The 20,978-nt window shown below is 43.4% G+C and overlaps 1 protein-coding gene across 1 annotated transcript in view; it reads left to right on the forward strand.

Moving 5' to 3' along the window:
• Positions 1–258: 258 nt before the first annotated feature.
• FGF12 (fibroblast growth factor 12) overlaps positions 259–20,978 on the forward strand; it is a 222,932-nt gene continuing 202,212 nt past the window's right edge. Inside the window, exons 1-2 of the mRNA XM_054074590.1 lie at positions 259–379; positions 501–629. Of these exons, the coding sequence (XP_053930565.1) occupies positions 617–629 (13 nt within the window). The 5' untranslated portion in view covers positions 259–379; positions 501–616. The remainder of the gene's footprint in view (positions 380–500; positions 630–20,978) is intronic.

Genomic DNA, 20,978 nt, shown 5'->3' on the forward strand with positions numbered 1-20,978 from the left:
CCTCGGAGCTCCCCGGCGGCAGCGCGGCGGTCTGGGGCTTCGCCTCGGACCACGTGCGATGCCCCCACGGCCCGCGACGCCCCCGCTGCCCCTCCAGCAGCCGGGCCGCGTTTGGCATCGCGCTGCATGGAGGCCGCCCCCCGGGTCCCCAGGAGCGGGTTTAGGCGCCGGGCTCGCGCTCCCGCAGGGCTCCCGGGACCCGGGCGCGGCCGCCGCAGCCCCCGGCGGGACGCTGCCCCTCGGCAGTGCCGCGGTGCGGCCGGCGGGGGCGGGGCGGGGCGGGGCGCGCATGCGGGCGGCGCCAGGCAGCGCGGCGGGCGGCGGAGCCACTCGCCCCCTCAGCACCGCTCCGCCACGGACAGCTCCCGCCGGCGCCCAGGTAACGCGCTCCCCCCGCGCCCCGCCCCGCGCCGCTGCCCCCGCGCCGGGGCCGTGGGAAGGGGGGGTGGCGCTCACGCCGTGTCTCCCCCCCCGACGCCGGTCGCTTGCTTTGCTTGCAGCTCCGAGGCTGTGACGGCGCCGTCCCCGCACCGCGGAGCAGGCAGCGGCGGCCGGCTCTGCCCTCGGCGCTTTCGGCAACTTCCCGGCAACTTCTCGGCGCTCGCCAGGCTCCGCGATGGAAGGGAAAGGTGGGTCGGGGCGCGCGGCGGCGCGGGGACCGCAGTGGCTCGGGGCTGGAGCGGGGACATTGCAGCACCGCCGGGGCAGAGCGGCTCGGGGGGCGCTTCCCTGCGCGGGGATTCGGCCGGATGCGGCGTGCACAGGGGCTTTCTCTCTCTTTTTTTTTTTTTTTAATTATTGTTATTAATTTATTTATTTTCCTTTAGGGCGAGACAGATGTTAGTTGGTGATTTGTTTTCTTAATGCTAAGGATTTGCATAATAAATATGAGGCCTGTCCCGTGTTTTTGAGTCAGTCGGCAATGGGCAGGTTTTGAAGAGACGAGAAGCATTTCATAATTGAATGGGTCTTAAAAAAAAAACCTTCTCTTTTTATTTTTCTTTTTCCTGAACCGAGAAGCTCAGGGCTATAGAGCTCTGCCCTCATTACGTTGCATATTTAACACATCAGAACATCCTGATAGATTTGCAGAAATGCGATGAGTATTGTGCTATTGAACTATCCACCCTAGAAAGAGGAAATCATTAGATATTGCCAGAGTGGTTTGTGTGTTTGCATAGAAAGAGATGTATATCTCATCCGAGGATATCCGTTCGTGTTGGGCATATATATTTTGTTTCTGTGCATAGCTATGTAGCCCTGCACGTTTATTTACCTGTCTACCTCTACCACTGCATCAGCCATCAAACATTCAACTGGTACGTGAACTCAAAACCTCTGTGTGTTAATTGCCAATGAAATATTGATGGTAAGTGAGTCCATGCAGAGGAAAGGCTAGTTGCCATTCCCTCCTAGCTGTAGCTGCCAGCTTTCCTGTATAACGTGAATCTGGGAGCTGTTTGATTGATAGAGATCAAGGCAGTGGGACAATATGGACTATATTAATTCAAGGAAAATGATGGTAGACTTGTGTAACACAATACTACATACCTTCCAGGGAGCTGAGCGAGCTATATTTAAACCTCAGGTTTATTTTTGTAACTATCTTGTCAATCAGGGCTATAGTTCCCCTGTGTGGGAATATCTGATTATATGCTGATTAAGGAAGGAAGCTATTTCAATCATATGGAGGCAGTATGTTCTATGAAGTACAGTTTCTTGTGGGCAGTGATAAATAGAATTGCCAGGGCTTGAGGACAGGTAAGTACCTTTTTTTAAAAAAAAAGTGTGTCTGCAAGGACTTGACTTAGATTAAATGCTTACGGCAGTCATGTTAGCCTTGATACAGGTTTTTTTTTGCTATCCACAGTATTTTCACAGTTAACCTGAGATGGCACACCTTTACCTTTTTGAATGTCCTGCTGGTACACGGCTTGATGCGAAACAAATAGATTGTGACTTTAGTATAACACATTATGTGCCTTGTCATGCACTACACAAGCAGGCAAAAGGCTCTCTGTGGAACTTGTGATGGAGCTTACGTAGTTTGAGAGGTTGTGCAGGGAGCAGAAAGTTAACATCTGCAATAAAATAAAAGAAGAAGGGTCCAGCTAGCTGGTGGTGAAATTGGAACCTGAGAGAGGGTCACCCAATTCCTATCTTGTGCAAACAAATGGCAACTGCTACAATGCAGTTGCTGCCCGAGTTGGTAATGAGCAGCTGAACAAGGGAGCCTTTGGGGCCTCTTGTACTTTTGTTTTGGTTATAAGACAGGCTCCACAGCAGTCCATGTTCTTGGGCTCTTGGCCTTGGTGAAGGGTTTATCAGGAGGTGAGAAAACCCCAAGAGTTGCTGTTACATTATCTTTTTCAAAAAATTCTCTGCAGTTTGCTCTTACTAGACATTTTCCTTGATTGGGTAGAAGTGGGGAACAAATACTCTCTGGGTTTCCTCTATCTCTGCAGAAGAAAGGGCTGTTCAGAGTAAAGCAGCAGAAATCAAGGTGCTAGAATAGGACAGGTCCAAAGTAAAAATGGCCTTAGAGGGAATACACAAGCAATTTTGGCATCTCGGTGGGAAAATGAGAAGGCAGGTGAAGTCTGCTCACGGCAGGGATCCAGTTTCGTTGGCACTGAAGTAATTCTTGAAACTCGCTTAATGCTGGAGTAGCATGAGAAGGTCTCTGGTGCGCTGACTTAACAGACTAATTTTGTGTGCACATACACAATGCAGGATGTGCAGAGAAAAGGTATGAGCCCGGCCAAATCCTTCACATCTTCAGCTTTTGTGACTTAATCCTATGGACTTGCAGCTGCATTGTCTTGTGTTGACTTGTTTATGTTTTATTTTCATTACTAACCAAGCCTCTGCATTGCAAGTCCGCTGTTAAGAGATTGCTACTTGCGTACGGTGTTGCTCTGAAGTCATCCCTTGGTTTTTAAATGCTTCTTCTTGAAGCCCTTCTCCTACCCCTCCATTCTTTCTCGGTGCAAATCTTAGAACATTTCAAACTCAGTGTTATGCAGATACTAGGGAAGAGTGTGTGCTATATTAAGCAACACAAAATCCATTTAAGAAAACGTACCTTCCCAGCTGTCCCCAGTGACTGCTGTGGATGTTTCTGCCTATGATTTGCCATCCCAGGACAACATGGTTCTCTGTGGCTGGTGTTGATGCGTTGGTAAGCCTGCAGTCCTCAAAGAGGCTAAAGGCTCATCTCTGACACTGCTCAGAGCAGCCATAACTAATTGCACTGGTTGGACTCATCCATGAGAATGAGGGGAGAAGGATATATTCTATTTTTGCACAGCGGAGTGCAGAACTAAGGACTTGACTGTTGTTAGGACTGCTGCAGTAAGAGTGCAGGCAAGAGGGTCCTGGTGTGGGCTGAAGGAAGAGGTAGTGGTGGTGCAGCCTGTGCTTCCTTCCAATAGTCAACATGTCTGTCTCCTTCTGACTCCTAAAAGATAAATTATTGTAGCAGTCCATGGATCTGCAGTGTTGCCAATGCATCTTGGTGGTCTGAAAGTAACATTTGGCCTCAGGTAACTTTCAGCTTCTTTGACTTAGTTGTTTTTGCACATTCACTGTCTCCAAACCTTTTCCAGCAGTGAGAAGCTTAAAAAAGTTGTAGCTGTTCCCAAAGCTCATTAAGGCAATGGGAGAAGGGAGGGCATTGTGGGGGAGGACTCTGTTTTGCATCTGCTACCTGATCCCCGTTCTCTGAATCTCGCCGCTACAGCAGTTCCTGTAGGCTGCAGCAGTAAGCGATATCACTCCAGGCATCCCAAGAGCTGGACTTTGCCAAAGCTAACAATAGTTAATGTGGAGGTTAAAGAATACTTGATTATTTGCCAATTTCTTCAGTCACAGTCAGAAAGACGCTTAGCAGGGGAAGGAATGTCACACAGTGATGTTCAGACCTGGAGGCTAGGAAAGTAATCAGCCAAGGAAGAGTCAAGATGCATGCTATGGAATGTATGCCTGAGCTTCTGGATAGAACGGAGAGGGATTGCAGGCTGGCCTTGCTGCAGGGAGGGCTTCCTTCCTCCAAAGGTGCCATACCATTTTCTGTCATCCTGAAGACTTGGGGAAATCCCTTTCTGGCAGTGAGGGAGAAAAGATGTACTACTACTTTTATCTTGTCAAAGGAGGGGACCGGGGACTTGACATATCAATGTTGCATGGGAGACAGGAGCATGCTGCCTGCGGGGGTCCATTCAGTTCTTGGTGCTCTGTGTTCTTCTTGGAGGTCGGTGCTGGGTGCTGGTGGCCCTGATGAGGTTTTACTGCCTGGGTATGGGGCAGGCTGCTGGTAGCACAACATGCGCGCTGTTAGCTGGGAAATATGGCAGGATTTGTTCTTGTCAGCTAGTCCTCTTGAACAGCAAAGCTAAAGCACATTGTTGACAACCCCACAGAGATCTGAAGGTGCTCTTGTCAGTCCTCTAAGCCGTGGTTCAGCACTGTTGAATAGCAGGGTCAGGTTGGAGAGCCATCCTCCATGCAGTGGGTCTTCCCTTGGAAACACCATCCTTGTGCTCAGAACGCTGCGTGGTAGAAGCCAGAGGATTTGGCCTCACAGCTCCCTTCTTCTGGAGAGTCCCAAAGCAGCAGGACTTTGAGGACATCTCTGCAGAGGACATCTCTGCAGAGTGACTGTCCCAGGCAGCTGCTGCCACAGTAGTGCTATCTGAGTCATGTTCTCTTTCCAGTCACAAAGGCTGAGCAGGCTTCTTGCTTTCCAGAAAAGCCACAATGCTGTTGTTCATAGGCATGCAATGTTCAGGCCTTTAATTGAATTCCATTTGCAGTAAGATCCAGTTTAGTTGAGGGCACAGAGCTGCCCTTCTTGAGGCCAGCAAACAGGTCTGAGTTCTTTGCATCTTGCTGTCTTGTGGATGTGGGAATGAGAAGGGTGGTTTGATCAGTCTCTCCTCACCGGCATGGCTCTGAAGCCTCCTTGGCCAGACCCAGCATCATGGGCCGGCTTGCTTTGCGCAGCTGTGTGCTGTGCCTGTAAAGGACAGAATCTTCACCTTGAAGAACTTGTGATCAAAACCCAACAAGAGCTGATGAATGTTAGGATTGCAGATGGGCTTTGTGGCCAAGGTGAGAGAGGGTGGCAAGTGAGAACATGCAGTTCTGGAGCTTGCTGAGCAATGTTCCCACCTTCATGGCTTTCTTAAATGATCAAATAAAAGATCTTGGTGAACTAATCTGCAGTTCATGTCCTGGAGCTGTGTGGGACACTATTAGTCAAAACTTACCTCTCTGTGTGTATTTGCAGCTTGATGTGTATTTGCTAGAGGTGAGTCTGCAGCACACGCTGTTGAACGTGTGTGTTTGGTGTAGACTGGGTCACACAAGTTGTCTTGGTTACTTCTTTGTAATGGAAACCAAGTAATGACAAAGTTACTTTTGTTATGAAACTGTTCCGTTTTGGGGGGAAAGACTTGCATCTCTGTCAAGATGGTCAGCGGCTCCTCTGAACAGCTCATTTTCTGTGGAGGAGGGAGCTGTGTGCTCTCTGCCTTTCACGATGATGTGCTGTGCGAGATCCAGGACGTTTAACTGAAGCCAACAGTTCTCATACTGGCTGCTTGAAGTTTTGACACAGGGAAGTATGTTTGGGAATGTAAACAAATGGCATCTTTTTTAGCGTCTCTCGTGTGTTCAAGGCTGTGCCTTTCCCTGTGGGTCTCAGCTTTCTGTATAGCAGGGGAGCACTATGGTTGCCTGACCTTAACACCTTATCCCTGAAGCTGAGTGGGGTGCTGTGAAGATTGCTTTGTTCCTGTGCCTCAGACTTGATCTCCACTTAAATATGTGGGAAAGGAGTGTAAGGCACTAACCTGGCACCGCATATGTGCCTTTGATTAATGTGTTTCAGGAAGCAAGTGAAACGCCTGTCCCTCTTATATTAGAAATCACATTAAACACAACACAAAAAAGACTGTCTTCGGAGGGCTCAAAGGCGGTAAGAGCTCAGGTTGCTGTGTGGAACTAGCAAATAAGCAAACCTTGGCTATGTGCTGCCACCATGAAAAGCACACAACAGTCTGATACCTTTATTAACCATCAGCTGATAGCTGCTGAAATACTGCAGGCAGTTATTCGCAACTTCTGGATGGGAGGATGATGCTGGGGCAGTAATGTGGTACCCCAGAAAGCATCTAATGGACCTTGTAATGAGGAGGGAAAAGTGTGCATGTTCATATTCCTTAATATCTACAAACCTGCCTTGTTACGAAAACAAAGGGAAAGAGGATCCTAATAATGGGCTTAAATGCTATAAAAATGGGAGGAGAACTTAGTCATCTGGCTATTATTAAAATACCCAAGAAGCAGACAAATTCCTCCACCCCACTTTTACAAGTTACACAGGAGCTGTGGATGTTGGATTTAGCCGAAGTGAAATGCTGAAGTGATTTAAAATGTTGAGTTTTTTCGGTTTTGTTTTTTTTTTTTTCATTTGTTTTATTAATGTATTTAGTTGTTCTGATGTACCATTTATATGTATAGTGGCTGGAGGTGTAATGTGTGGATGCTTTGAGTAATGACCTGCAGACAGCTATTTCATCCGCAGTTCATTTAGGGTCTGGAAATTTAAAAAAAGTAAACTTGTTATTTTTAAGCTGTTATTTTCAAAAGGCTTAGCTTACTGCAAGATTTTTCTTGTCTGCTGTTATCTCTCCTTCTCTATCTACTCAGCTATTCAAATCTCGTCTGAATTGCATTCATTTCTAATGTGCCATAAAACTTGATATGCAAAAGCTAGTTATTTAGGAAGTATTGCAGAAACTATTTTAGTCTGTGTCTTTTGACCTGTAAATGAGATAACATGATTAATTTTTACATGCAAAGCTTGGTGTTTATTAGCATGGTAAAAGGCAATTTGACAATGAAAAATATTCCTGATGGGCATAATAATTAATATTTTCACTCACAGTATAAAGATTTTAATAGTGCTGTTATGCTAAAATGATTGAAGAAAGAGTTTACTACTTTCCTGCCAGTGATACAAGGAAGTTTCTTTTTTTTCTAATAGCTCCTATATCTCTGCTTTTTCAAAGTGTTCTTTATACTCAATAAGAGTACAAATCATCACACTAATTCATTGAGTTTCTTTTCCTGGGTCCCAAGTTCGGATGAACCTTATGATTTGATACTTATGTGGGATACCCATTGAAAGCTACGACTTTTTTTCTTCAGATTGAATTAAACTATTTATGATGTCATCATGTTTCAGTAGAGATCTTGTGGCTTGAGATGATGGCCGCTCAATAGAGTGCTGGAGCGATACTGCGGCATGCCTTGAGCCACGCACTCGAGGGAGGGCTGTGTATGCATCAGGATGTGTACTTTCAGAAGTAAGGCGTTTTACTTGCTATTTTTAATAGCATGTGCAAAGCAAGAAATCAGGAAAGTATGGAATAGCATTTCTAATTTGGAAAACTGTTTTTCTTGAGCTATGCTGCTTCCTCTTGTGTTTTATCCTTCTCTTGGAAGCTGGTTTAGACTGGCTTTATCCACCACCAGCCTTCAATAAGAAAGGTTAATTTACTGAAGGTAGCTACTCGGAGGATTTGGGAAGAAAAGCCAGAAGTGCTGAATGCTTTAGTGGTATAATGAGGGAAAGTTGCCTTGCCTCTCAGTCACTGCAAATGTATTTTTAATGCAACAGCCAGCTTCCTTGAGTTTAATGCTATCTCCAAAACAGGCTGAAAATCAAGAAGTCTCTCCAAAAAGACTGAAGTATATCTGGTCTCTAAATCTCTTATGCCACGTTGATTTCAACATAAAGTGCTATCACTGATTTTTATTTACATTTTCATTTTTCTCTCCAAGTCCAGCCAGACAAGGATTATTGGTAGGATGTGTATGATCTAATCTTGTCATGGTCCCTTGTCATAGTTTCTTCCAGATGATTCCTTACCAAGAAGTCCGAACTGTAAAGCTGGTCCTGAATTCTGCATCCTTCCTCTTTCTCGTCCCATTCACATACTGGTCTGTACCCGCTTGTCATATCTAAGTGTTTATCATTACCTGGGGCACTGAAGAATTGTTTCCAGATGTTGTGGCTGGAATTAGGCTGTGATTTCCCAGAGCAGCTGGGAAATTACAGGTGGCTGTGCAGTTTGAAAGATCGAACTTGCATGAAATTCAGCAGTGGAGTAAACTTCTGCCTTTAAGGACAACCCCTGGAGTTTCATCCTTTCTTAATGTTTGTCCTGAATTTTTGTTTTGAGGGAGAGCTTTAGTGAGTATAAAATTTGTCTGACCATCAGGTAAGAATACCTTCTTATCTAAAGTAATGGCTTTAGAATGGTAGGAAACAAACATGAAACACCAAAATATTTCAGATTTATATTTAGCTTAGTGTAGTTCAACTTTGACTAGGACAAGGATGTTAATTCACTCTTTACTGGAGAAGCTATGCTTTGATGATGCAAAAGCATCAATTTCACTGCCATTTTAGAATAACCCCAAATTCAATCTTAAATTCTAGTGGCTCCAATATACCATGCATGAAAGGGAAATGGCAGTAATGACAGTGAAATGAGGGAAAAAAACATGGAATCTAGCACTTTCTAGTATATGGGGAAAAAACACTGCTCATGCATAAAGGAAGACTTGGATTTCTTAATTTGATACTAACAAGCCATTGCAGCATAACTGGGTTGACGGAAGAATAAGCTTCCTCAGCAAGACCTGCGTTCTGTTATATTTTCAGCACATTTGATCTCTTTGAAGGCTGAATGTGAGCTTTTGAGGTATTTTTCTTGCCTTAAATTCATATACCCTTTTAGTATTAACCAGTGCTCCCGGTATTCTGAAATTGCCTGTCAACCAGTGCCATACATCATCAAATAATCACGATGATGGAGTCAGCTGTTAATTTTTAAACTCTTTATTCCTATCTGTGTGTCTCAGTGGAGGAATTATATACTGCAAATTGTAGCCATTTTGTTGCCATATGAGAAGTGAGGGAGAAATCAGCAGAAAAGTTTAAAAACTACTGTCCCGAGGCTTCTCTTCCAGTCAAGATTTTTAAATAAAGCCTGTGGAGCTACTCTGTATTTGCACTTGTGTAGATAAATGCATCATTTGGTCAGCAGGCAAAGGCCAGGTCTTTAATGCCTTACCTAACTGAAAACACAATGGGAAAAAGTACTGATTATATGGTATAAGACCTACTTGAATGCCTTTAGACCTTAATTATTAACTATTTAGGAAGTTGAAAGGCTCTGAAGTAGTCATTTTATATTGGTTTGAGGGAATGTTAAAATAACAAACAGTTGTAGCTTGTTTACCTTTTACTTTCTTCCTACAACTTTGAAGGCAGCTTATTTTATGGTACACACTATATAGCTTTGAGGCTTTTGTGTAGCAACTGCTATTAAAATTGCTATATAGTGTCTTTGGAAGTCATAATATCAACCCTATCTTAAAGATCACTGTTAAGTACGCTCATAACAAGTGGCTCTGTGCAGAGACGTGTCTCTGCCATTGCTACTGAACATAGCACCAGATATCTAGAACTACCTGTAAATTTTATTTGCGTGATTAATCTCTTGGCAACAGGCATTTCAGGCTTTCCGACCTGAACTGTATTTATCATAGAATCATAGAATCACCAGGTTGGAAAGGACCCACTGGATCATCGAGTCCAACCATTCCTAACACTCATTATAGTTCATTCCCTTCCCCAAAAAATTAACATCCAGGAATAGCAAGCCTTTGGCGTGTGGGGTTTGTGTCTGGTTTGTTTTTGGGTTTGGTTTTTTTTTCTTTTTTAAAGGCTAGGCTTGAATTTTCTGAAGGTTCGCAGAAACAGTGAGGACAAGCCTGACATACTGAAGCAATGCAAACATGCAGCCGTGGGCAGTATACCGAGACAAAGAACAGAATGTGTTTAAAATCTTTATTATTTATAGTAAGAAAATGCTGGTTTTGATTAAACTGTCCCTTCTGTGGTAGCACCCTAAGGTTGATGACAGCAGAACTGAGTGCAGAATTTAGCCTCATGTTCTGCTGCTTGTGAAACTAAGAGCAAAGTATTGGGGCTGACGTGGAGCTTTGCATGCACAGGGGCCTTATAGTGCAATGCTCTGTGCTGTGCAAGTCAGTCAAATTGTAGGAATTTTTGGATTGATGGCCTGTTACACACACACTGCTATGCATATGAAAACACAGGCAGTTCCTTTTTTATTTAAAGGTTTTCAGGAACAGTGAGTCCAGACAAGTCTTGCTGAATCCCAGCACCATTAAAACTGATGTCACCACCACTGAAGTGAGTTTATACTCATGTGCAGCATGAGTTTATATTCAGTACTCTCAAAGGCAAGGCAGGTGCTCAGCTACTTTACTGCTCCTGTTTTCCTGAAGTCATCTTTATTACCGAGAAGCTGCACGGCAATTTGGTCATCCAAACCGAACAGAACATGTCCTGAAAGAAGTTTTCTATCTTATCTTTAAAGTGTCTGTGGGTGGGCTGTTGGCTTGGTGAATAGTGGGAAGGACCATGCACATTCATGTCTCCACTTCTGTCTTCCGTATAGCTTCGTATCTTCTACAAGAAGGACTTGGACTGAAAGTCTGGCTGGGGCACCCAGGAGGCGTTAAGTGCTTTGTTCTTCTCCCTGACTCCTCAAATGTGTGAAGGCTTCATCTCCTGCAGAATACACACTTGTAGGCAGTTCTTAGTGTCAGGACTTCTGTTCAGCCCTAGGGATAGCAGCCGATGGTCTAGAGAAGGCTAATGTATGACATTTCTGAGCTTTCCACTGCCTGTTGTGAACACTGGTGTAAGCATCTGCCTCTTCCTGAACTCTTTGCTTTCTGATAGAAAAGAATATTTTCACTTGGAAGGGAGTTACCACTATAATCTACTCCAACTGCCTGGCCACTTCAGGACTGACCAAAACCAATTAAGGGTATTATCTAGATGGATCCTGCCTTGGACCCACTGACAAACACTGGAGGTACTATGAACAACACAAATGAGATTAGCAACTCATGATTTTCAGCTGAACACTTTCTCTGTGTGCTTTTTTTGTAAGGAGACGCCACAATGCTCTTACTGATCTCTGAGGCACCATGGATTTCACATGAAGGTTTTAAGGCCTTTCCAGGTGGAGGTACATATGAACCATAAAGCTTTATAATTGTTTTAAGCTCTTGTATTATTTCCCTAATCAACCTTATAGCTCTTCTATTTGTTGAAGTATGGAAGTTAAATTGATGTTGGAAATGGTTGTTTCCAGCTTTCTATTTTTACTTCCTTTGTGTAAAAGAGAAACAGTGCTGTTGGCCAGGAAAGGAGGCCCACGTAGTCAGAGAAGCATGCATATTTTATCTTAAAATATACTATATTTAATTTTTTTTTAGTTTGAATTCATTTCAAAAGTATTTCCTTTAAAAAATAAAGAACAAAAAGCATTTTAAACATAACAAACTCTAATGTAAAACTTCATGTAAAACTCTAAAATTTATATCTATCCATGGATTTTCCCATGACAATTCAACACAATTAGTCATGAAGTTGCAAGTGTTACAATAGACTATATCAAGTATTTCTGTGCAGATGCTGTCAGCTGCAAATGTTCTGCCCACACTTTGCCAATGGTTACTGAATCCAATGCCTTGCCAAGGCCATCGGAAATTTAATTCCTTGATGATCTCTGATCTGGCCTTGCCTGGATGGATTACCTAATAGCTTTACCCAAAAAACCACCACTCAAACCAGATTGTCTCATCTTGGTTTCTGAATAATTTCCACCCCATGTCCCAAAATAACCCTAGTTGGCACCATTAGCTATGAAATATGTACATTCATAGTGGTGCTGCAAGGTACCAGAAATAGTGACCAGGGTGGCTATTGGCCAATGGCTGCTGAATGCCCTGATTCTAATGAATTGAAAAACTAATGTACCTACTTTAAGGGAAAATGCTGTCATATTGTCTCCAATTATGACCCCAGATGGTGATAGAGCAATCCAGAAACAGCAAAGCATGAACAGTGAACTCCCTTGATTATAAGACTAAAATTGGATGGGTCTGGTATGGATCCTTCCTTTTCACTGAAAGACCTATTGAACTGTCAGTCCTGTTCCTGGAGGGGATAGTTACAGCTGCATGAGGCAATAAATCAGCTCCTGCTCCTCTGGAAAAGAAACCCCTTGGCTCTCAGCTCAGCCCCTGCTGGCAAAAAAGTATGGGGACGGAGAGCCAGATTTTCACACAGCAGTGCCAAGTCTAAGACACCAGCTTGTAAATCATCTGGGTTCAGCCCTTTATGTTTGTGCTCTACACTGGGAGAATGGCTGCAGAAATCTCTGGTTAATGGAGTTTACTGTGCGTGGGGTGTGTATGTCCGTATGGCTTTATGACTTTATGTTAAATGGGAGGTTGGCTGATGCCTGTCCCGTTCATGTGCACACTAGTGTTGAGGTATGCCTACATTACCTTATGTAGGAATTGTATTAGGAGCTCAATGTGGTTTAGTGTCTTACCTTGCTAATCTCGACCTTGCTTGAGTAGGATTTACATTCTGGGAGTGGTTGGATCCAGATATCGATGTTGTGTTGCTGTGCAGAGAGCTTAAGGGGCTTTGGAAGGAGGTCCTGTTGGTGATAAGGAAATGGATGGTACAGAGCAGCAGGACTCCTGGGTTAAATCCTATCTCTGAATTTTCATGTGTGGAAGTTGCTTTTAAACCCTCTCTGCGCTGCTGAATGGAATGAAGATTGGTAAGGTAACACAGCTCTGAAACTAGGGCGCTGTTGTTTTGTTTTCTTCTGTTAATCCAAAAGGTTTTGAGCCATTTTTCTGCTAAAGCATCTGTTTAACTCTAGCCTCAGGGGGTGCTGTTAGCTTTCTTTTCTTCCTTTTTCTCAAGTTCATAGCTCAAGCTTTCATTATGACTAGCAAAGTTTACTACTTTTTTTTTTTGGATGATCTATCCTAATAGTTTTTCAGCACTTCAGCAACAAATAGTGCAGCAGTGTTTAATAACAGAAGGTGATAGTATAGTGTCAGGCCTGGAGGCACATGATAGTGCTGCAGCATCCTAAATGGTGGTCAAAGATTGGAGAAGGATGAAATCACATCTGAACTGTTTGGCAGGATAGGTAAGGACATGAGGAGACTTCTGTTCTGTGGTTTTTTGTTTGTTTGTTTGTTTTCCTCTTCCATGTGATTGCTGTTGTAACATGTCTTGCTCTATATTTTTCCCTCTTGGCTGTTGTCAAGCCTGTATGTTTAGGCAGTAGTTTGTTGTGGGTGTGATATGGTCATGTCTTTCCTGTGCCAAAGGACCTAATCTCGTCTCTAGTAAAGATGAAGATGCAGAAAACACTGGAAAAAATAGAGGTCTGAGAACTGTTTCCATAAGTGCGCTGCATCTTGTAAACTGATCTGTGTGCTGTATCCTAGAGGGATGTCCCTGTAGAAACGAAGATATAGGTATTGAGGTAGCACTTCACGCAATTGTAACTTATTTGTTATAAGTGCTAATCATCTGGCATTGCGTAACATCTTTTTCTCTTCCTGTGCTGTCAACTCCAATACCTGCTTTACGATCTCACATTCATTGGGATGGCAGAAGATTGTGATCCCGTATGTGTTTTATAGTTGGTTTGCTGTGAGACCCAGCGGATGGAAATTGCCTTGAATGGTAAATGAAGTTACAAGTGCATGTGATCGAATGCCAGTGTGCATCACTGCCCTCTTCATATTTTATACTGCATATATGACGTTTCTATTAGATGTAACTGAAGGACTTGTTCATTTGTTTGCACCATTTTGCAGGATGCACTTGGGTTCTGTCTAAAAGATAATCCTAATATTTTTCCTACTGATAAGGCCTGATTGATGTGTACTTTCTGGTGGGATTTAAATCCTTTGACATTTCACTTACATAAAACATTTCATACTTCTAAATATCAGAGAATCTTTATAGAGCTATGCAAATGTTACTAATCTCGCATAGAATCTGACTCTTAGTTTTCAAATCTACAGATTTTAATAAAGTTATTATACTAACCTTACTTTATTAAGTTTAAAAGAGTGTAGTTGGTTTGGAATAATAGTCTGCACACTATATCTTCTTTTTCATGCAGAGAAAGATCTTCAAAGACAAATATTTGCAGTAATAGAAAAGGCAACATGAGAAATTATGTCAAAGAACATTCTTTATATAATTGTTTCCTTCCTTTTCCGCATGGGTCCTCACTGGAGGAAAATAGCCAGGGCTGTGTGTGGATGTATGTGCCTCTAACAAGTGGCTAGTTTTAATCCCCTTTTCTATAAGGGGAGGGGATTAGGAATTTTGAACAACAGGGTTTAGGATAGTTGTGCTTCTATCATGTTTGAGGTCTCACAGGTGGGTTGGGTTGGTTTTATGGGTGGCAGAAGCATTTGGGACTGTTCCAGAGATCAGTGAGTCCATCTCACCACACCTGGCCAAGGGGACATGGCTAGTTAGAGATACTTGCATACAAATATGGCAGTCATTGAGGAACAAGGAAATCAATTCAATAAGCTTCTATATCAGTGGGTGCTTTTCCTGTATTCACTTTGTCATGTTCCCTTTGACTTCTGCTGTGATACCTGTCCTGGCGCACCTACCTGTGCCAGTCAGTAGAACTAACACATCTCAAGTCAACATCTTAGGCTCTTATACATTTGTATTTATGCTGATGGTGCTTAAGCAAAGATGCTGTAATGCTCTATACTGGATATTGTCTATTTGAATAAAATAGCCATTTTACTAATACAGCATAGAGCTATAAATGTCCTTTTCTGAAAATATTCCATTTTCTTTTGCAAAGCCCAGCCAGGAACAAGCAGTGTCAGCTCCTTGTGGCATTAACAGGGCGTGAATTGGGGGTATGCGGCTCACCTTGTATATTCAGCGATGGTCCCAGCAATCAATAAGAAATATTGGCACAGGCGAAGCCTTTCAAGCCTAGCATAAACTTGAATAACTTTCTCAAGACCCGTCTCATGGGAAGTTCAAGTGTTACAATATTAGCTTTTAACCAGACTAAAAAAAAATAGAATGGGAAATTTGTGGGATGTAACAGTCAATTCAGCAATAATCAATTGCTTTGTTTTGATATTGCTGTTCCAAACTAGCCCAACATCTTAAAGATGTTCATGTGACATGTTTATGTGGCATTTAATGTTTTGCCAGAAGAGCCTCAAAGCTTTATTCTCATTGACTTCAATATTTTCTCCTAATGAGACATGGTTTCTGTAGCTGTAGCCTGGTGGCTTTAGTCCATTCTTCCCTCCCCTCAAATCATTCTACCTGGTGAAACGGGAGCCTTTGTAATTTACAGTACTAAGTTGTTGCATAGCTCTTTGCATTCATTTCAATGTAACAATGGAAAATGAGGCACAGAGTAGAGGCAGCTTGTTCAAGGTCAGTGTCTAAAGTGCTAGGATAACTCTCATTCTAGCAGTTAGCAATATACACTTTTCTGTGATGCTTTGAATAAGAACGTCAGAAAACTCATACCCTTAATGAAAAACAGGGAGGCTTCTTATTGCAACGTGGAATCTGGGAATTTCTCCAGGCAATTTCCCTATATAAGAGAACAGGGGTACGAGCCACAAGTCTGAAACCATGTGTTAGCAGGGAAAGGCAGTGGAGTTTATTAAAAACATTCAACTATTTTAGGTTAGTTGAACATGGCAGAACTTTTTTGGCCCCGTATAGTACTTCACTGCAGTTACCCTGATGAGACTGTCTCAGTGTTGAAAATGCAGTTTTTTTTCTTTCATAATGGGGTTGGGGAATCCAAAAGACATTTCTTGATAGTTGTAATGGAGGAAGCCTGGGGGCTTGTTGAGGAAGCATCTGCGGACCTTGTTCATATGCGGATGATTTCTCTTGGAGGATGGAAGGTACAGTGTCTCTCCTTTGGCCTAAAGAAATAGTAGGAAGATCAACTTAGAACAGCAGTAAGTCAGCACAGTATTTAAGTCCACTTTTAGCAGTTGTGATTCCTGGGGTTTAGGGGCTTTGAGGAAATCAGGTATTTCCTGCTATTGACCCAGGTATGTAAATATCTCTGTGTATATAGAGAGAAATTAGAGGATGCAGGTCTTAATCTTAAATGAAGATTTTTTTTGTTGGAGTTAAGGGAAAGCTAAGTCTCTAAGGTGTTCACTTTCTTGTTCAGCCTGCCAGCATCCTGACCATCCTCACAGGAGTACTGTGGCCCTTATAAATGAGAGATCAATGCCCTACCTTGGAGGTTGGTGCCTCCAAGCACCAACTTTCCCAAAGAAGTAACACTGACACAGAAGAGGAGTGTGTTGAGGGCAAGGGTGATGTCCTTGTGAGTGTGGGGTTTGTGTTCCTGGAGACATAACCCAGCCTTCAAAGTCAGCCTTTGAACTGCAGCTTCAAAACCAAGTTATCTGCTGGAAAATCAGGGAGTCCGGGGGAACAATTACATAATGCAGACTCAAAGGTATACCTTCCCCAGAGATGGGTGTGAGGTGCTCTGCAATTTAGAGGTAAGTGCATGTTCTTTAGGATGCGTCTTTTTGAAATGCACACTATAAAGTCTGTACTGGGGTCCCAAGAAATTAATAGAAATGGAAGCATGCAGAAGTATCTCTATGTAGGTGGCTCTGCTGTCTGTTATGGAAAAAGGATATATCAAAATATATAGTGTTTATTTCTGTAGCCTACATCTATAAGGATATACTTTGTAAAAAGATAATATAGCTTTCCTTGTCCCCAGTTTTTATGAAGTGTAGCAATTTAGTAATTTGTTAGAAAGCCTAGACTTCCTCCATTGAGGAAATAATACGTATCTGAGCAGTTTTGGTTTTTACTTTTACTCTAAATTCAGACTGTTCACTCTGAGTGGTTCACTGTCTCATGGTTGATTGCTCTGTATGGAAGATGGATATTTCCCAAAGATCTATGCCTAGTGTTCACAATATCAGCTGCTGTCTAATCTCTGCTCAGATAGTACTGAAAAGCAACAAACAAATGCGGAGACACTTCTCAATACTGGAAGAAAAAGACTCAAGATAAGGACTGTTTTATAGCATGTACTTTAAAAAGCAATATATGCCAAAAGGAAATATTTAAGTTTGTGTAAATCTACCCTGCTGGCTGGTTATCTTCCGTCATTGCACATTGGTGATAGGCTATTTCTTGTGCAAGTCCAAAAGCCTGGTTGAGTGTTAAATTCTACCTGGAAACTAGTCAGAAGCTCAGGGTGGGCATGATAATGTTATTGTAGTACAGTGTCTGCAGAACCTGTTGCTTGGTAGGTTAGCAGAACCATGGAGTGTTAGTTTAAGCCCTGGATGCCTTCTTTGTGGTGCTATCTTAAAACCAGAGGATAGTGCTCCACTCTGAGAGTGAGTGGTGGTCCTTGCTCTGTAGGGACAGAGGAAAACAACCAGGTTTATCCTGGCTACAAACTGAGCTACTGGAGTCAGTGCAGAGCTCCAGGGTGCCAGTGCTGCTGCAGAACAAGTCATACGTACGACAGTCCCAAGGCTGGTGCAATCTCACTTTTTTTTTTCCAGTCTCATGCCTGCCTTTTCCTATCCCAGCGCTTTGTGAAACAGTGGTCAGTACTTATCTACTGTGGAGCTGTATGGCACTGTCACAGCCCCCAGCTGCTCATGGGAGTGCCTGGCTGGGAGCCTCTCCAGCGAAGACTGGAGTGTGCATATGGAGACTGGGATGCTGGTTGGTTTTGGATTCCTCTAGCTCTTGGTTGGGTGAGAGAGCTGGATCCAGGGCTGTGCTGTGGAGGGCTTGCCTCCTCCCTGAGCTGCAGTCCTGGTGTGACAACCTGTGGCTTTTGTGCGAAGCAGTGGGAGGAAAGCTATCAAAAGTATCCGCTCTGTGATATGTGTTGTGGTACAGTGGGGTCCTGCTCCCATTTCTGTCTTGCCTTGTGCCCAGCAGCATTTCTGGGAAGCTATTTAACCATGTAGGGACTGACAATCTCCTGCCCCATGTGAATGACACAAAAGAGGGTGCCGGTACTCCAAACAACTGGAAAACCAGCATTACAGCTTAGCTTGCTTTTGCACTTCATCCTTGTGCTGATTCTTGAATATGAAACACTATGTATAGTTATTTATAGATTTTGCATGACCTTTTCTGAAGCTCAACCAACAAGGCATTAATGGATGTATCTGTCATCGAGAAATCTCTTCCTCTGGTTACTTAGGTTTATTGATTTATTTTGAACCACAGTGTATTAGCATATTACATGGAAGGACTGCATTATATCGTGAAGTATCAGATAGACCTAGAGGTTCCCTCCTTTCAGTCTTTGCATAGTCATTGAGGAATAAGCATGACAACTCCAACCTTCACTCACTTGCAGGCCATCCTGCTTGCTAGCGTGCCGGGCAATAGCACAGGGTTACCAAATCTCTATCTGTCCAGTCCAAGAAGGTTTCTTCCTAACTTAGGCTTTGTCAAAGTGTGGTAACAGCTTGGTTTGTTTTGGTAGAGCCAGAGGGAACTGAAAGTTACTGGCAAAACCCAAGCTGAGTTGAGGGTTGTTACCAGCAGGAGAAAAAGGGCTTTTACTTCCAGTGTCTACGAGAACCTGCAGTGCCTTGCACAGCAACGGTGCTCGTAAGTTCTTCATGCATGTGCAGATATATCTGAGTGTTCTAAGGAGTTTCCAGTGAGCTGTTGTCAAAATGTACTTGGGCTTGAAAACACAGAGCAGGGGGAGGCTGTCAGGGTTCAGTTGCAAGGGGCAGGAATTTATGGTATTTTTATTATTTTAGTTTTTTTTTTTTTACTGCAGGGATTTGAGAATGAGAAGTTCGAGTACATCGGATTTAATGGCACAAAAGTCACTGCAGCTAGTGGTAGACTGGGCAAATTAAAAAACATGCATTTGATGCTATGCAGATTAAAGCGGTGCATGGATGATTTGGATGTATTTGGCCAGTGGAGTTTTAGCAATGAATTTCTGGCCGTTCTTGAGGTAACTAGAGAAAGAAGAGGGTCAAATCCCTACTCTGACTCTGTATTCCCCAAGTCTTGTTTGCACACATCTCAAATGCTTCTGAGTTGCCTTAGTGGAGCTAAATGAATAATGTACAGCTTTGAGGAGAGTGAGGCTAATTCTTTAGGAATAACCCTTGCTAAGGCAAATACATTTTAAATTGTGGATCAAGTGTCTGCCTTGGCAACCAACCTGCCTAACACACCCTGATGTGCTAGTGCTGGGCTCCAGTAATTCTTTTGTGTGTATGTAAGACTGCTTAGGTCTGCTGCAATATGCAGTAGGGTGCAATTAAAGAAATTACCAGCTCGTTGTTTGTCCTACAGAATATGGATCTGTGAAGGCATATTTTCTAGCTAAGCAGTTTGGAGAAGTCTTAATGTGAATCTGAACAGGGGCTTGGCATTGTATGTGTATTTATGCCTTTGCACCCCACAGCTTATCCTTTGTCAAATCGATGAGTGTCCCACTGATGACTTTGGAAAGTGAAGTCATCCCCAAGTAGTCAAAATCAGCCAGAGGTGCCCTGAAATAGGAGAAATCTGTCCTTGTTGTTCTTGGATGCTTCCGAGTTTCTTCCCCTAAGCCTTGTTTTGTGCTCTTCTGGGAAGTCTGGGGGACTAGGGCACAGCAATATTGATGTTGACAGCTTGGCTCTTTGCAGAAGGAAGGAAAATAATATTTTAATTGATTTGTTAATTGCAGCTTGGGGTCATACACTGTCTGTGGAAAAGTAATTGGTTTATCTCTGCTTCCATATTGGACAAATGTGTCTGTTCCAGCATTCATTAGCTGCTGGTACCCCTGTGCTAAACAATGAAACAGTGGCTTTGGGGAATGAAACGAGCTGGGAAGGGTGTGTGGGCAGTGCCTGTTGCTGATGGAATGCATGGTACCTGGTCTGGCAAGAGGGGATGGACTTCAGTCTCCAGTCACTGCTGCTCAGACAGGCTTTGCCAGCACAGGATTCACACTTTTCCAAGGTGTTATTTAGAGGAATTTGATTACTGGGAATGGGTATTGGTAAGTCTGTGCAGATCTGATTTAAACAGCTGATGTCAGGACAAGTGGTCACTACATAGCTGTGAAAGGAATCTAGGGAGGGGGATGAGGAAATGTGATCAACTGAGTCTCTGGTTTGAACTCCCAAACAAGCCCATTTTATTCTGCTCTGAAGGAATATTTTCCTTGCCTGGAAATTAACATGATTGTGATGCTATTCCAGCACCTTAAGCGGGATTGAGGCTGTGATGTTCCGTGCCCTGGAGAGAGACTGCCTCGGAAATCTGCTGGGACTCTGCAGTTTTCACTTCTATGTTGTATTGGCATCCTCAGCCTCATCAGTATTTCAGTTTGAAGCAGCTAGAGCTTCTGATCAGAAACCACTTTACTTTCAGGACAGCACGAAGGAAACTGTGTTATACTTTGCTTTGAGGAGGGGACTGTGAGGACTGTGGATTTGTGCATGTGTATTTTTGCAGCACACTGAGCCCAAACCTTTGAACTTAATGGGACAGATTTGAAAATTCACACCTGCAGATTCTGCCTTCACATGGTTTTTGTGTGTAAGCTCTTTATTCATGCCCAGGAAAGCAGCCTGCACCTGCTTCATCTCACCTCTGAGACAAGCAGCTCCGATCAGTTGGCAGTTTGCTCTCTGATAACAAATGCCTTATCCTGCAGCACTGACCCCCTTTACAGTGAGGCTTGCCTAGGTGAGCAGAGGCTGGAAACACAGCCCTGCCCATCTGTATGCTGACTGCAGATACTGTCACAGCACAAGTGCAATAGAACATGTATAAAGCACTGCTGCTGTCTGAGTCCACGGATCTCCGATCTGGCAAGAAAAGCTGTTTGTTTTTTTTTCTTGTGCCTGCATGTAAAACATCAAGGAGCTGTAGTACACAGCTGCCCGAGGTCTGGCATTTCTTTTTCTTCCTAACCAGTGGTTTGTGC

The sequence above is a fragment of the Cuculus canorus genome, chromosome 9, assembly GCF_017976375.1.
Source record: "Cuculus canorus isolate bCucCan1 chromosome 9, bCucCan1.pri, whole genome shotgun sequence".
Lineage (NCBI taxonomy): Eukaryota > Metazoa > Chordata > Aves > Cuculiformes > Cuculidae > Cuculus > Cuculus canorus.